General features: G+C 56.1%; 1 protein-coding gene across 2 annotated transcripts; it reads right to left on the bottom strand.

Moving 5' to 3' along the window:
- Positions 1-911: 911 nt before the first annotated feature.
- On the bottom strand, positions 912-12204 carry LOC121344020 (protein-arginine deiminase type-2-like). Of its 2 annotated transcripts, none has more exons than XM_041419671.1 (16): positions 12035-12204; positions 9822-10008; positions 9675-9744; positions 9462-9523; positions 9268-9385; positions 8579-8704; positions 7519-7772; positions 7304-7407; positions 7107-7218; positions 6927-7034; positions 4568-4719; positions 4140-4284; positions 3275-3368; positions 2080-2165; positions 1832-1960; positions 912-1221 (listed from the first exon to the last, which is right to left on the bottom strand). In XM_041419671.1, the coding sequence occupies exons 1-16, from the start codon at positions 12139-12141 to the stop codon at positions 988-990; spliced, it is 2088 nt and encodes a 695-aa protein (XP_041275605.1). In that variant the 5' UTR covers positions 12142-12204; the 3' UTR covers positions 912-987. The 2 variants fall into 2 exon arrangements, with proteins under 2 accessions (XP_041275605.1, XP_041275606.1); XM_041419672.1 differs by having other exon boundaries at positions 7594-7772.
- Positions 12205-15867: the final 3663 nt, after the last annotated feature.

Here is a 15867-nt window from a genome sequence, read left to right as displayed (position 1 = left end):
GAGTCCCAGAGACACTGAGGTAGGAAAAGCCCTCCGAGGTCCCTCCAGGACCTTCAAGTCTAAGCTGTGGCTGATCCCCACCTTGTCCCCAGCCCAGTGAGTGCCACATCCAGTCCTTCCTTGGACCACTCCAAACCTCCCTGGGCAGCCCCTGCCAAAAAAAAATGTCCCTGTTGGAAATGATGTAACTTTCCTAATTAGTTTTTAATTAATTGTTACAATTACTTGTAAGCAGTGCCCACTTTTAGCAAGCATAAGTTAAACTTCTTCACTGCTCTAGATTCTTACTACTATTTTAATCATTAAATCACTGAAACCTTGAGTTTGTTAAAGCTAACCCTGACAAGCTTCCATAAAGCCAAAGGGAGTTGAAGACTGGACATCTGGGATCTCAAATTTATGGACCTTTAAGGACACTGGAGAAAGAAGAAGACACAGAGGAGACTGAGGCCTGGAAATCTGGGGATTCCCAATTGAAAAACATGAGAAAAGGATGATAAAAGAACTCAAGAATGTGGCCCAGCTTAGCATGAAGAATGAGAGATCAATAACCAATAGTGGACAGGCTGCTAATCAATGAAGAGCGTTATTAGAACCCATGACCACTAATTTCTGTGTTAAAAACATGTAGATAAATGAAATAATTTTGTATTGATGTGGAGGCTGGAGCTCTGTCAGCCACACACAAACCCTGCCTGAGAATAAAGTGATGCCTGACTCACCAACACCACAAAAACAGTGGTAGAGACAATTTTGGAGGATTTTAGTAACTTCCTCACCTCTCTGAGCACTCCCACTGTTTCCCTCCCAGTTATTCCCGACATAATTATTAATTAATAATTAATTATTAATTATTTGGTTATTTAATTCCCCAGCTTTTTCCTCACAGCAAATTCATTTATTAAGGGAATCACAAGCAACACACGCTGGGGGCAAAGGTGGAGGGAGGAGGAGGAAGAGGAGGAAGAGGATGAAGAAGAGGCCTGGCTATGGTGTGAAGTGCCACCACTGGAAGGCAAAGGGCCGGCGCTGGACGTTGGTGCCGCAGCGCACCTCGCCGAGGCTGCCGTGGTAGGAGGCCACGTCCTCCAGGAAGCGGCAGCACAGCCCCAGCGGCTCCAGCAGCGCGCGGATCCGCTGCTCCAAGCAGCACTCGCCACCTGCCACCGGGCCAAACGGCTTGGGGATGCCCAGGTCCCTGGCCAGCACGATCATGGTGACCTGTGGGGTGACACCAGGGGATGTTGGCATCAGAATGGGTTACACTGAAGGGCTTGGGGATGCCCCTAGGTCCCTGGCCAGGATGATCATGGTGACCTGCAGGCTGACACTAGCAGTGTTGGGACGGATGAAGCCAAAGGAATGACACTGATCACCCTCCTTCACCCTCCTCAGTACCACTTTTTGCAGCTACCCTTTCTCAGGATTCCAAACCCAACAGAATTTCCCCCTTTTTATCATTAAAACATGCCTCACCCCTTGCAATTTCACCACTTTTTCTAAAAACCCCACTGCAAGCACCACAAAGCCACCAAGCTGTGTTAGACCTATGTTTATCCATCCCTGCCTGGATATATTTCCTTTTGCTAGACAGCTAGAGGGGTTTTTTGGGAAAACTTTGGGGAAAATATGCCTCTCAGCTTGCAATTTCACTGCTTTGAAAGGGTTTTGCCTCAGAACACCAAAGCCACCAAGCTGTGTTAAACCTATGTTTATCCTGGAGATATTTCCCTTTTCTAGACAGCTGCTTTTTCAGGAAAACTTTGGGGACTCATCCTGGCTGGCGCAGCTTTTTTTTGGGGAGGAGCCAAGAATGGGAACCCCCCATTACCGTGTTGGGGAAGTAGGGAATGGCTTTTCCCTGCTTGTCCAGCTTGAAGAGGGCCGGCAGGTCGATGATGTCCTCCTCCAGCAAGCCCAGCTCCTTCTTGAGGATATCCCTGTTCCAGTCAATGCAGCGCTGCAGGGGATGGAGCAGAGCAGAGAGGGGACCAAATTCCACCACTCCCTGTGGGGCTTGTGCCACGCTGGGTGGTCCCTGCCAGAAATGGGGGCTGTGACCCAGAGTGTGGGGATTACCTGCACGTACTGGTTCTGCTGCGCCAGGACGTCGTTGGACAGCACCTTGTTGATGGTGACGCGCTTGGTATCTGTCCCCGAGTACCCTAAACACAAAAAACACCCTCAAAACGAAGCAGTGCTGGCAGGAGCCTGGCTTGAGGTAGGGTATAGAGATGGAGAAAGCCCAAAAAAGCCAAAAAAAAAAAGCCCTAAACCCCAAAATCCCAATTTCCTGAGGCTGGGATGAAAGTTTGGGAAGCTGAAGGGAAGAAGTCTCTGCTCATTGGAAACAGCCTTGGAAAAGTCCTGTCATCCATTCTCCTGCCCATAGGGATCCAGTGGATTTCTCTAGAGCGTTCCTCTCCATGGGGTCACCCCTGGTCTGGGGACACCCGGGCTCCCACCAGAGGAACCCTTGGATACAGAGACCTTCTCCCAACCCCGCCATGGATCAAAATCACAGCAAAATGGAAAAAACACAGTTTGGAGACCTTCTCCCAACCCTGCCACAGATCAAAACCACAATGAAATGGAAAAACCCAGCTCCAATATGGACAGGAGAGCTACCTCTGCTCATTGGAAACAGCCTTGGAAAAGTCCTGTCATCCATTCTCCTGCCCATAGGGATCCAGTGGATTTCTCTAGAGCGTTCCTCTCCATGGGGTCACCCCTGGTCTGGGGACACCCGGGCTCCCACCAGAGGAACCCTTGGATACAGAGACCTTCTCCCAACCCCGCCATGGATCAAAATCACAGCAAAATGGAAAAAACACAGTTTGGAGACCTTCTCCCAACCCTGCCACAGATCAAAACCACAATGAAATGGAAAAACCCAGCTCCAATGCACAGGAGAGCTACCAGTTGAACTGCTCCATGCTGGAGCTCCATATCCTTGGAGATACAGAGACCTTCTCCCAAACCCATCAGGGATCAAAACCACAATGAAAGGGAAACCTGGTTCTAATCTGGGGGGACATGAGAGCTTCCAGTTGTCCTGCTCCGTGCTGGAGCTCTGCTGGCATTTCCAGAGGCTCCATCCCTGGCAGCAAACATCCCCTCCACGCAGAGACCCTTATCCCTCCCATCCCACTCATTTTCCCGAAATAGGGCTGGAGGAGGCCGGGGGCGGCGAGCAGGCATCTCGCTGAAGGACACCCAGCGGGGAAATGTCCCCGCGTGGCCCCGGCTGCGCCACTGAGCGCTGTCCCCTTGCCTTTGAACATGGTGGCTTCTCCCTGACCCTCCTTCTGCTTCTCACGGAAGAGCCGGTAGCAGGCGGCCGGGCTGGCCAGCAGCATCCGGAATCGCTGCGGGAACACGGCCGGGTCAGCTGCAGCCCTGCAGCGCCCCAGGACTCACGTCTGCAAAATCCCAAGCTGAAACTCTTAAAATCTGGAGTCTTTGCTGTCATCTAGTGCCTCGTTTAACCTGTGGAGGGTTTATGTGCCTAAATATTCTATTTTTGAGCCATTCAGGTCAAGGCTCAGTTTGCCTGAGTGGAAAATTTATGTGAGAAGCAGCCAAAGCAATGATAGACTGAAGAGAAACGATCTGAGAACATGTGGGCATAAATATTCCTTTTTTTTTGAGCCATCCTGGTCAAGGCTTGGTTTTCCTGAGGAAAAAACCCGTGTCAGAAGCAGGGAAAACGATGATAGAGGGAAGAGAAATAATCTGAAAACATGTGGGCATAAATATTCCTTTTGTTTTTTTGAACCATCGTGGTCAAGGCTTGGTTTCCCTGAGGGAAAAATCCATGTCAGAAGCAGGAAAAGCCACAAGAGAGGGAAGAGAAATGTTCTGAAAACCTCTGGGAGATGCTGAACCGCTGCAGACCCCCAGGAATGTTAAGGCTGGATTTTCTTGGATACCTTTGTAGCACCTTTTGCCTTCTATTTGCGTTCATTAATAGCCCAGCAAATCCCTTTTTTTGTGCTCAGATCCCTCATTTTGGGGTGGGGAATGAAACCCAAGGAAACACTGGCTGGGGTGCCAAAGGAGGGAGCTCTGGGCTTTTCCCAGGGGGATCGGTGTCCTGGAGGAGGAACCCTGGGGCAGCACGGGGGGTCTGGGGGTACCTTTTTGTCAGAGGCTGGGACAAAGTTGACAAACTCGTTGATGTTGCCCACGGCCAGCCAGTCAGAGTAGAGCTCCACGGGGGCCTGGACGCGCTGGGCGTAGAGGAAATCCCGCACCAGCCTGGTCATCCTGCGGCCCGCGGATCTGGGGGAGAATTCCCATCAACATCTGCCTGGATTCTTGGACTGGGGGGTATTCCCATCAACGTCTGCCTGGACACTCAGACTGGGGGGGTATTCCCATCAACATCTGCCTGGACCCTCAGATATAAATTGCCTCTGAGGTGGAGGAGCTGGGAGTCCCCACCCTGTGCAGGCAATGTCTGACTGACCCAATTACCCCGATTTTGGTGGTGTTTCAGGGCACCTGTTGAGGACCTGCTCCCAAATCCAGGTTTTTCCCAAATCTGTGTTTCCCCGTCTCTTACGTGGGGAAGCTGCTGCCGATGAGGATCCTTCCCAAGGGATACTCCTTGCCAGCCATGGACACAGGCGGGCTGACCTCCACGTTCCCGAAGGAGTCCAGGCTGGCCACGGCCTCGAAGAGAGGCTCCTTGTGCACGTAGCCGAAATTGGGGCCCTGTGAAAAAGGAAATGCCCTGAGTGCCCGCTGCCACCGCGGTGTTATCTTCCTGCAGGGTGGGTGAGGACAGCGACAGCGAGGGGACAGGAAAGGGGACAGGAGAAAGGTCTCAGGGTCATGGAGCTGCAGGAATAATTGGGTCAACCTGGGAGCAGAGCCCACGCCTGGTGCTGGGACCAGATCTCCTCTCATCCCACAGCCAAGGTTTAAATGTCCACATTAAGCCAAGGTTTAAGTGTCCACATTAAACTAAGGTTTAAGTGTCCACATTAAGCAAGACCAGATCTCTGTTCTCTCTACCCAAGGTTTTAATGTCCACATTAAGCCAAGGTTTAAGTGCTCACATTAACCAGGACCAGATCTCCTCTGTTCTCCCCAGCCAAGTTTTAAGTGTCTACATTAAGCCAGGCCAGATCTCCTCTGTTCTCTCTAGGAAGGTTTAAATGTACGCATTAAGCCAAGGTTTAAGTGTCCACATTAAGCCAAGGTTTAAGTGCCCACATTAAGCTAATTAAGCAGCCCTGAGCCACGTTCCTGGCTGGCTCTGGGAGGGAAGTGAACTCCAGCCCCTGAGGGTGACTCTGCCCTGGGCTAAGAGCCACCCCAAGGGCTGCATGGCACTTAAATCCCACTTAAGGCCTGATTTCCAGGATTTACCATATCTGGGATTGGAGGAGCTGTGTGTGCAGGGGTAATTAGTGCTGGGCTCTGTGTGCCAAAGCCCGAGGGAGCGTTAAAAATGGCAAAACTGGGACCAAAATCACCAAAATTCCACTTTGCCCGCTCTCTGGTTGGAGTCCATGCAGGCCTGGAGCACACGGCAGCCCCTGGGAGGAGATCAGGTGTCCGTGAGGTTTGAGTTAAATCCCAGTCACTTATCAGGGCTGGGTTTCCATGGGGATAACCCAAATATACAGGTCAGGAAAAGTGAGCAGGGAGAGCTGGGGTGCTTCCACACAGAAATTCTCTTTTTAAACCAAGGCTGTTTGGAGACGCTGGGGTAGAGGGAGCACAGCTTTCCCAGAGGCTTCCTGTGCAGTTTTGGGGTGCATTTTTGGGGGATGGCCAGGATCAGATCCCTTTTTCTCTGGGTGCTGAGGGAGGGCCTGAGCACCAACCACCTGCTCCTGACTAATTTCAGTTTAATAAAACCATGGAGCCTGCCTGGTTTCAACTGTCAGGGCTCTGGTTCATCCCAGGTTTGCGGGTCACATCCAAGTCCTATCAGTTCCACACTGATTTTGAGGGGATAATTCCCTCCCGTCTCCTTTTTCCCTGGCATGGGTTTCCAAGGGCCCAGGACTTGACCTGTGCCCATGGCATCGGGCTAAGTATTCCTAGCTGGAAAATGAGATTGGAAAGGTCGGGCTGGGGATTAGGGCAGCTTCAAAGCAGAAATTGGAGGATAATGCGTTAGCAGCTCCCAAGGCTGAAATTGCTGCCCTAAATACAAGGCAGAGCAATTCCTAAAGAGGGCAGATCCATGCGGCCACCCGGCGGATTTGCTGGCTGGGACTGGATGTTCCCAAGCCAGGCATGAGAAATGATGGATTTCAGTGCTCCCCAAAGCCCCCAGCCTTCCGCAAAGGGACAAAATATTGGATTTGTTCTCATCTCCTGTTCCTGCTGGGGCTGAGGCTGCTCCAGCACCCGGCTGGGAGTTGGGGACAGCAACTCCATGGCTGCCTGGGGTGTCCCGCCCTTCCCCCGTGGGGTATCTCCAAGGAATTGCCCAATCCAGCTTTTTTCCATGCTGGGCTCTCCCAAAATGCCCCATCCCAGGATTGCCCTGGTCCTTTTCCTCAGCCAAGGAGCCCACAAGGATGTTCAAAGGTGGCTGGCTGCATCCTGTTCTCCTTTAAGGAAGTAAACTGACCCTCTGTCCTGGGATGCTCAAGGAGGAGAAATCCCATCCCAGAGCTTGGCTCCCCTTTCATCCCAGAGGTGCCGGCTCCTCCTTTCCCCCTGGGCCAGAGGTTTCCCAGAGGGCTGAGATTGGGTGAGGCTGGATGAGGGATGAGGGGGTGAGGGTGGAGCTGGGTGGGAAGGAATCTCCACCCGGAGCTGCTCTGCTCTCATTTTCCAGGCAATTCCATGCACGGAGCCAAGGGCAGGGAGGATTTGGGAAATCTGAACGTGGGCTGGGCATGACCCCGGGAGCTGCTCCACAGGGAACACAGGGAACACAGGGAACCTGCTCTCACCAGCAGCTCCTTGACAGGGAGTTGCTCCATCCCTCTCTCCCGAGGGGAATCCAGCACCACTGGGAAGCTCTTGTGGGGAGCCTGGGTGTAGCCGAGCTTGATCTCATCCTGAGGAAGGGAGGAAATCCCACCTGGGGCACTGGCAGGGAAGGGTTTTCCAGGTTTTTGGAGCCCCCCTACCTGCATCCAGCGGTCTCCACGGTTGATGTAGCCGAAGCAAACCTTCAGCTTGCAGCCGGCCTTGGCCACCAGGCTCTGGATCTCCTTGGTGAACAGGTAGTTGTCCTTCATGCTGGAGGAAAGGGTGGAAAGGATGGAAATTCCCTGTTCCCAGCCTGGCCCCAGGGCCGGCGGGGCTGGGGAAGCACCACCTGTACCTGCACACCAAGAGGTTCACCGGGGCCAGGGTGTTGGGAGTCATGATCCACGGTGCCACCCGGAACACCACGGTGTCCGTGAAGATTGGTGAGCGGGGGATGCCCTGAGGGAGCCAAGCACAAATCAGGGACATTCCCCACACCATTCCCCCCAGACACCCTCCCCTGAGGCCAGTTTTGGGATTGGTTAATGGGATCGCTCTCCATTCTGGCACCGTCCCGATCTGCTGGGTGCAGCCTCCCATCTGCCCCATTCCTGAGAGTTCCCAGAGTTCCTGGGCATTCCCGACCTCAGCCAGTGGCTCCAGGAGGCTGACGTGGATGGATACCAGCCCGGAGAAGGTCTCACTGGGAAAGCACAGCCCCTCCACGAAGAAGTGGAGCTCAGCATTCCCACCGGGGTAGGGAACGGCATGGAACAGCTTCCTGCAGCCCAGCACCTGCACATAGCGCTGTCCGAAGAAGGGATCTGCAGGGAACAGGAAATCCCCAGTTTTATTGGGATTCCCGCCTGTTTCCTCAAGATTCCCGCCTGTTTCCTCGGGATTCACTCCTGTTTTCTCAGGATTCCTGCCTGTTTGTTTCCTTGGGATTCCTGCCTCTTTTCTCAGGATTCCCACCTCTTTCCTTGGGATTCCCACCTCTTTCCTTGGGATTCCCACCTCTTTCCTTGGGATTCCCACCTCTTTCCTCAGGATTCTGGCCAAAAAAATGTTATGTATGTTTAAATCCTCCTTTTCTTAAAACCACACCGGGCTACTTGCTGCCACCCCTTTGCTGCGTGGCTTTGTGTCCCGCTTCCTCTGCTTGTCCATCTCCAGAGTTTTTCACAGGACGGAAAAGAGGGGAAAATGGGGAGGGGGGAATGGGGAGAAAATGGGGAAGGGATGTTGGGGGCATGGTCTGAGAAGCGTGGAGAGGACAAGGTCAGAGATGGGAAGGAAAGGACTTGTGGGGCCTCAAAATCATTGGGGGGAGGAGAAGGAAGATGAATCAGGGGAAAAGGAGGAAAAGGAAGAGGAGGAAAGGAAGGAAGAGGAAGAGGCAGAGGGGAAGAGGAAGAAGGGGAAAAGGAGAAAAGGAGAAAAGGAGAAAAGGAAGATGGGGCAGAGGAAGAACAGGAAGAGGAGGAAGGGGCAGAAAAGGAAGGGGGAGAGATGGAAGGGGAAGAGGAGAAAGAGGAAGAAGAGAGAAAGGAGAAAGGGGAACAGGATGAAGGGGGAGAGGAAGGGGCAGAGGAGGAAGAGGCAGAGCAGGAGGTGAGGAAGGCCTTACTCTGCACATGGAAGACCCCAACTTTGTCGGCGTCACTGACAGAAATGGAGAGGACGATTTCATAGCCCCGGGGCAGGCGCTGGGGCCCCTCTGTCCTCAGCACCATCTGAGCCATGTCCAGCAAATCTGGGAGCAAACGAAGCAAATCAGGTGGGGTTCTCCATGTTCCCTCCTGGGGTTTGGATCTCCTTCCTGAGACACCTGCTCTTGCCTCGCCACCAGCCCGGGCACCCTGGCAAACCAGAGCTGGTGCCTCATGGGCTGTGACTCAAATGCCCTTTTCCTGTCCCTTCTCCCTGCCCTCCCTGGCACGGCTGGGCCGTGACCTCGGAGCGCCGCCGGGCCTGGCTCCGCGTGGGTTGTGTTTTCCAGGAACGGGTGGGTGGATTCCTGGCTGCCAGCCTCGTGCCTCACCCCGTGCTCCTCTCACCTGCGTGGAGCATCCCCGGCCCGCGCCGTGCCAGCCCTGGAACCTCAGCCCTCCCCCGTGCCAGCCGCCGTGCCCTGCCTGGCTCCAGTGGGTTGGCGCGGCGTTAATTCCACAGAAATTCCCATGTGGGAAGCTTGCTCAGCAGCTGGTGGGGAGCAGCTGGTTCCTAGGCTGGGTCTTGGGCTGGGTCCTTCTCAGGAAAGGTCACAGAGAGGGGACAATGGGGATTTTGGGGACAGGGCATTTGGGAAGCCGTTACCTTCCCTGTTGAACACTTGCTCGCTGTCGCAGTCGGAGGGCGGGATGAAGGGGAACTCCTTGTCACAGCTGACCAGCAGGATGGCCCCGTGTCCCTCTGGTCCCCAGGCCCAGCTCGCCTAGAGGAACCCTGGGGTTCAGTGGGCTCGGGACCCGCCGAGCCTGTGGATTTTCGGTGTGGGGGAGGCTGGGTACCTTATTGGGGCTGTTCTTTTCCACCACTCCATCCCGATCCGCGTCCACGTCCAGGGAGATCCCTGCGGGGACAGAGCCGCCTCATCCCCAGGCACAGTGAGGGGATCGGGTGCCAGACCCCCAGAGCCAGCAGACCTGGGTTTGCTGTCCCCATCCCTGCCCCTGCTCCAGGCATGAGGGGATGGGTGTGGACTCCTGGAGCTCTCGACTCACCGACACCAGTGAGGAACACTCCGGCTTGGTTGATGGGCTTCCCTCCCTCTGCGTAAAAGCTGACGGTGACCTGCAAACCCGAACCCCACACTGGGGCAGGATGTCCTCCCTCCGTGGAGGTCCTGCTCCCGGGATCCCGCTCCTCACCTTGTTGTCGTTGACCTCGGAGCTGGCCCGGCTCATGCTGAACCTCAGCACCGTCCCCTCGTCCAGCGGCCACCGCGCGCCAGCGCCGGACACGGCCTCGGGCTCGGCGCGGCCGCGGAACAGCACATCCACGCTGACCCCCTCCGTGTGCTTCACGCCAAAGGCCACGGCCCCGGCGGGGGCCGCCCTGTCAGAAACACCGGGAATTCTCAGGGATGTGCAGGGTCAGTGCGGCGTTCCCACCGGGATTCATTCCACTGCCCTGAGTGCGGCCAAGAGCGGGCATGCCAGCGTCTCCATGCTCACTGCTGGCACCTTCTGCCCTGCTCCTGCCTGGGAACTGGAATTTACCCGGGTTTAGGCCTGGCTTAGCCTTATGAGCTAATCGCTTTGGGTAAGGATCTGTAAGTCTCCATACTCACTGCTGGCACCTTCTGCCCTGCTCCTGCCTGGGAACTGGAATTTACCCGGGTTTAGGCCTGGCTTAGCCTCATGAGGGTTTGCAGCCATCGCTTTGGGTAAGGATCTGTAGTAATCCAGACCAACCTGGGCTCGCACTTCCATGGAGAAATCCCTGTTCATTTTCCAGCATGGTGTTTAACGGTTCCTCAAAACACTGTGGCCATCCCCCCGAGAGGCGTTTCCATGGTAAATTCCATGGAGAAATCCCTGTTCATTTTCCAGCATGGTGTTTTAACGGTTCCTCAAAACACAGTGGCCATCCCCCCGAGAGGCTTTTCCATGGGAAGCTCTCATTTTTGGGGCATTTTATCCAGTCCCAAAGCTGTCAGTGCTGCCCTGCTCCCAGTCCGATGTGCCCTTGCTCTTCCCCTCTCCTGGCTCCTTTTCCCAAATTTCCCTGCCTGTCCAGGTTATTATTTTTGGGCTCTTTGCCCCGACACCCGAGACCTCGCTTTGATCAGGTTTCTCAGATGCCGCCAGTCCCACCAAACCCGCACCCTTGGCGAGGGGGGGAGGAAATCCGAGTGCTCCTTTGCTCCTGCCTGGGTGTTCCTTAAATCCTTCAATTGCTTTTAATTACACATGGAAAAACTCGTTTGGTTTCCTGGTTCCTTGGATCTGGGGATCCCACTGGGAAGGGATTTGGCCTGGAGAGGTGCCAGGGGAGCTGGAGCTGTGCTGCTTGGCTTGAATATCGAGGCTGGGATTTGCAACAGCAGCACTGACCAGAATTGAGCCTGGGATGTTTTTCACCTCCTTTTTCCCTTTTATCCCGAAGTTCAGCATTGGGTTTGTTTTAGGGAAGTGGGGTTGGCGCTGTGGGGACTTCTCACTTTCCCAAGGTTTTAGTCAAGAGGTTTTGTGTTCTTCCCTTACTTTGCAGTCCCTTCCCGGGCTCCTGCTCATCCCTCTGCTCTCCTCACCTCCCCGAGGTGTCCCTGGATCTGCTGAGCCCAGCGGGTCGGACCCACCCTGGTCTGGGGTAAATACAGGGGTGTTCAAAGCTTTCCAGGGATTCATGCAGCTCTGCAATGTCTGGGAAGGGGTTTGCCCACAAATTGCATTAAAACAGTGTCGGGGCTGTGGAGTTTGGGAAACCAGAGGGAAAATGAAGAGCAGGGTTTCCCAGAGGGATAAACAGGAGGGAAAGATGAGGAGGAAGGTGAAGGTGGAGGAGGAAAGGAAGTTTTGGGGGTCTCACTCATCTGTGGACATCAGTGTGGCTGCCCAGCAGCTGTAGGGTTTGGGAAAACAGAAGGAAAAAGGAGGAGCAGGGATTTCCAGAGGGAAAAATGGGGGGAAAGCAAGGAGAAAGGTGGAGGAGGAAAGGAAATTTTTAGGGTCCCTCTCACCTATGGACATTGGTGTGGATGTGCCTGCCCAGCAGCTGTGGGGTTTGGGAAAACAGGAGGAAAAAAGAGGAGCAGGGATTCTCAGAAGGGAAAATGAGGAGCAGGGATTTGCAGAAGGAAAAACAAGGAGGAGGGATTCCCAGAGGGAAAAACAGGGTTGAAAGGTGAGCAGAAAGGTGAAGGAGGAGGAAAGGAGTTTTTGTGGGGGTCCCTCTCACCATGGACATCGGTGTGGGTGTGGTTGTGGCTACGCAGCAGCTGTGGGGTTTGGGAAAGCAGGAGGAGAAACCAGGAGCAGGGATTTGTAGGAGGAAAAATGAGTAGCGAGAATTTGCAGAAGGAAAAGCGGGAGGGAAGGTGGAGGAGGAGGAGGAAGGGAAGTTTTGGGGTCCCTCTCACCCGAAGACGTCGGCGCGGACGTGGCCGCCCAGCACGCACAGGGCCTCGATGCGGTTCCCGTGCTGCAGCCGCAGCGTGCGGGGCTCCCCCGGCATCTCCCCGGCCATGGGCACCGGCACCGGCACCGGGAGCTGCCCCGGGAGTGCCCCGCGGAGCCCTCGCGGCCGCTGCTGCTCCTTCCCCCGGCCCTGCCGCCCTCCTCCTCCTCGCGGGGCTGGGATGGCGATGGGAGCGAGGGGGCGGCTGGGCTGGACCCGTGAGACCTCTGAAAGTGATCCGGGGGAGGGAGGAACAGCGGGGGACAGGGATGGATAGTGAGGGAGGGACAGCGAGGGATGGACAGAGATGGACAGGGAGGGAGGGATGGACAGGGTAGGATGGACAGAGATAGACAGAAATGGATGGACAGGGAGGGAGGGACAGCGAGGGAGGGAGGGCAGCTGGCCCCAGCCCTGGGCAAGGAGCTCCCCCAGCTGTCCCCAGCTCCCGGTCCCTCCTCACCTCCCTGACCCCAGCCTGGGATCCCCAACGCGGATTTGCGGCATTTTGGGACCTGGCCGCATCCCTGGGGTGCATTTCACCTTCTCCTTCTGCTCTCTAGGGAAAATCCCTGCCTGCTCCCGCTTTCCCAGCCCTGAGGCAAGAGCAGAACTCTCCTTTTTTCCCCCTGCTAATTTTCAAAGGGAAGCTGGGGAGCAGTGGCTGCTGAAGGGAGCTCGGAGCTGGTTTTGTCCCCCCGGGCCGCTCCGGAGCCCGTCAGAAGCTGTTCCCGCCCACGCGGGGTTTGCATCGGTTATGAACACCCAGCTAAATATTCATTTTCCAGCCCAAACTGCTGCCCCAGATTCTGGAAGCCACAAGCAATTAGCGAGCAGCAGCAGAGCTCAGCTGGATGTTCCTTCTTTCCATCCCTCTCGGGCTTCCCTTTTCCAACCCCGGCTTCCCTCCGTGGGGATGGAGTCCCTGGGATTTATAGGGGTCGTCTCCACGCTGCCATTCCCCCATGGAAAAACGGGGAATGGGGTGGGATTTAAAGCCCTTCAACTCCAAATCATTCCGGGATTGTGCTAAGGAATATCCTAGATGGATATCCAGGCCAGGAGCTGGGATGTTCAGGGCTAGCTCCTCGTGGGAATCTGATCTAAACTGGGATAATTTCATTGGAATTGGGATAATTTCCATTGGAACTGAGGGGTGGGAAGGGCTGGGGGATGAATATTCCTGGATTTTTTAGGGATCATCCTCCCCCTGGAATCCCCCCACGGAAAGAGGGGGAATGGGATGGGATGTAAAGCCCTTCCAGCCCCAATAATTCCGGGATTGTGCTGAGGAATATCCCAGATGAGCATCCGGGCCAGGAGCTGGGAAGTTCAGGGCTGGGAAAATAGGGAATCTGAGTTAATCGGGATAATTTCCACTGGAATTGGGATAATTTCATTGGAATTCGGTTCTTCCATGGATCTGTCCCGCGGCTGTGCCGGGACTGGGAAGAATCCCGGTTTACCCCGGGATCTGTCTCGCCGTTTCCCGGTGAATCCGAGCCGCTCCGAGGATTCCCGGGCGTTTTTAACACCCAGACCGGACCGGGAGCTGCTCTGCCCGAACCTCCCTCTGCCGGGGCAGCGCTGCCCACCCGAATTCCCAGGCGCTGGGAGCAGATCCCAGCCGGGAGTTTGGGAGCAGCCCCTGCGCTCCACTCCCGAGGTTTTCCCGGAGCTGGAACTCGGGATTTGCTCTCCCCGGGTGCTCGGGGTCGTTCTGGCTCCGCGCTGCAGGCTCGGAATTCCGGGGAGTGGGAGTGGAATGTTCCCCGGAGCGCTCCGGGCTGACCTTTCGCCCTCAGGAGGTGCCAACAGGTGCCCGTGCCCGGCCGGGCGCTGCCCGTTCCTGCCCGGAATTCGGGAATTCGGGATGGAGGCGCTGGGGCAGAGCCGGGGCTGTGCTGGGGCTGAGCGGGAGATCTGTGGGGCAGGGCGGGCGATGTGTGGGGCACAGCTGGGCCCGGCTCCAGCCGCAGGGAAAATTGCTGTTCTGCTTTTCCGGGACGCTTCGCTCTGGGATCGGCAGCTCCGGAGCCTCCCTGCGGGCAGCCGTCTTTCTTTGGGGCAGAGGAAGGGACGGAGCGGGTTTTGGGGTGCTTGGGCAGTCCGAGTGTTTTCCACGCTTTCCACCAACCCAAATTCTGTGTTTTCCCAGAATTTTTTCCTGTCCCGAACCTGCCTGCTGCTCTTTTTCCCTGGCTCCCAGGTGGGATGGGAGATGCGAGACTTCCCTGCCCGCCTGGGATGCTGCGGCCAAAAGAAAACCTAAAGAAACCCTAAAAAAATCTAAAGAAAACCCTAAAGAAACCCTCGAGGAGCCCCAAGCCCTGCCGAGCCCGGCGGGGTTTGATAACTGGTTCGATGTCTCGCCCTGCTCAGGTAATTAGGCTGACACGGCTCGTAAAGGCTCCTGCCTGCAATTCTGCACGCGGGGTAATTAACCAGCTGTAATTAACGAGCTGTAATTATCGGCTTAGGAAGATTATCGAACTTTCCTTGGCAGAGTGGTGCTGCAGGATGGGCGAGGAGCAACGCCCCGGAGGGATCTGGCTGTTCCTGGTGTTCCTGGGGGCGTTCGGGGGGCTTGGGACGGACTGGGATTGGGGAAAAGGGGATTGGGGAAAAGAGTCTGGCACAGGGGAAGGAAAGAATCTGGGATTGGGGGGAAGCCAAAGGCACCCCCAGAGCAGGCTGCCCAAGCTCCCTGGTGTGATGGACAGGCGGGATCTGTCTGTCATGTGCCACTTTAATTAGGGAGAAGCGCTGAGCTCCGGCCGGGCCGGGTGGCTCCAAACCTTCCTGCCCCCGAGCACGGCACGTCGGAGCCGATGGCAGCTGCAGGAGGAAGAGGAGGGAGCCCAGGTTCCACCCAAAACCTGCCGGCGCTCGGGGCCGCGCGATATCCGCAGCGGCTCAGAACGGGCTGGGGCTGAGCTGCAAAACCCACGCGGCCCTGGAAGGTTTGGGTTCTCCGTGCCCAGGGGTGCGATCCCGCTGGATTTTGGGGAGCACTGAGGTCCCAGCTCATCCTGTGCTCCTGGCAGAGCTGAGTTCTCCTCCCTGCAGATCACAGAGCGCCCCAATCCCGCTGTCCCAGCCCCAGATGTGCTCCCATCCGGCCCCAGGTATGCTCCTGTCCATTCCTAGGTGTGTTCCTGTCCGTCCCTCGGCCCAAACCAGCCGAGCAGGCTCGGGGCACGGCCCCAGCCCCTGCCCAGTACAAACCAGTGCAACCAGCAGCCTCCAGTGGGGAGCCCGGCCCTCTGGGGCCACTCCACCATTCCAGCTCCCAGTCCAGGGATCCACCAGGGCTGGTGCTCCCAGGAAGACCTGGAGAGCCAACACCATTCCCAGCAGGAGTTTGGGTGGTACTGGGCTGTGGAAAATGGGTTCTTATCCAAAATCTCCAGCGAGTGAAGTCTGGGAGAGCCTGGAAATGCCACCAGCATTCCCTGCTGGAGCGTCCTGGCTGCTCCTCCAGGCTCCTCCAATTCCTGAAGCTGTTCTGGGGTATGAGACACGGAGCTGGGGGTGGTTGCTGCAGTTGAAGTGGGAGGGAGCCCTTTCCCAGAATCCCTTCCCGGAGCTGGGCTGGGCTCATCCCAGCAGTTTGATCCCACAGGGAATTCCCTGTTCCAGCAGCTGAGGACGTGCAGCTCGGTGCAGTGCTGGCTCTGGCTCCTCTGAGCCCTGCCCGGCTCCCCTGGGCCTTTTCCTGCTGCTCCCCACAGGGATTTGGCCCTTCCCAGCCCTCTCCTTCCCATTCCCTGCCCAATCACTTCCCATCCTTTC

The sequence above is a fragment of the Onychostruthus taczanowskii genome, unplaced genomic scaffold, assembly GCF_017590055.1.
Source record: "Onychostruthus taczanowskii isolate IOZ18803 unplaced genomic scaffold, ASM1759005v1 scaffold61, whole genome shotgun sequence".
NCBI lineage: Eukaryota > Metazoa > Chordata > Aves > Passeriformes > Passeridae > Onychostruthus > Onychostruthus taczanowskii.
This window is presented reverse-complemented; position numbering and strand designations above follow the sequence as displayed.

What these genes read in the sequence shown, in the direction of transcription:
- LOC121344020 (XM_041419671.1), bottom strand. Translation starts at nt 12,141, where the DNA reads ATGGCCGGGGAGATGCCGGGGGAGCCCCGCACGCTGCGGCTGCAGCAC. An exon ending in GTGGAGACCGCTGGATGCAG is followed by an intron (nt 7,035 to 7,106) that starts GTAGGGGGGCTC and finishes TCCCTTCCTCAG; the next exon opens with GATGAGATCAAGCTCGGCTA. An exon ending in ATCGGCAGCAGCTTCCCCAC is followed by an intron (nt 4,285 to 4,567) that starts GTAAGAGACGGG and finishes ATTCTCCCCCAG; the next exon opens with ATCCGCGGGCCGCAGGATGA.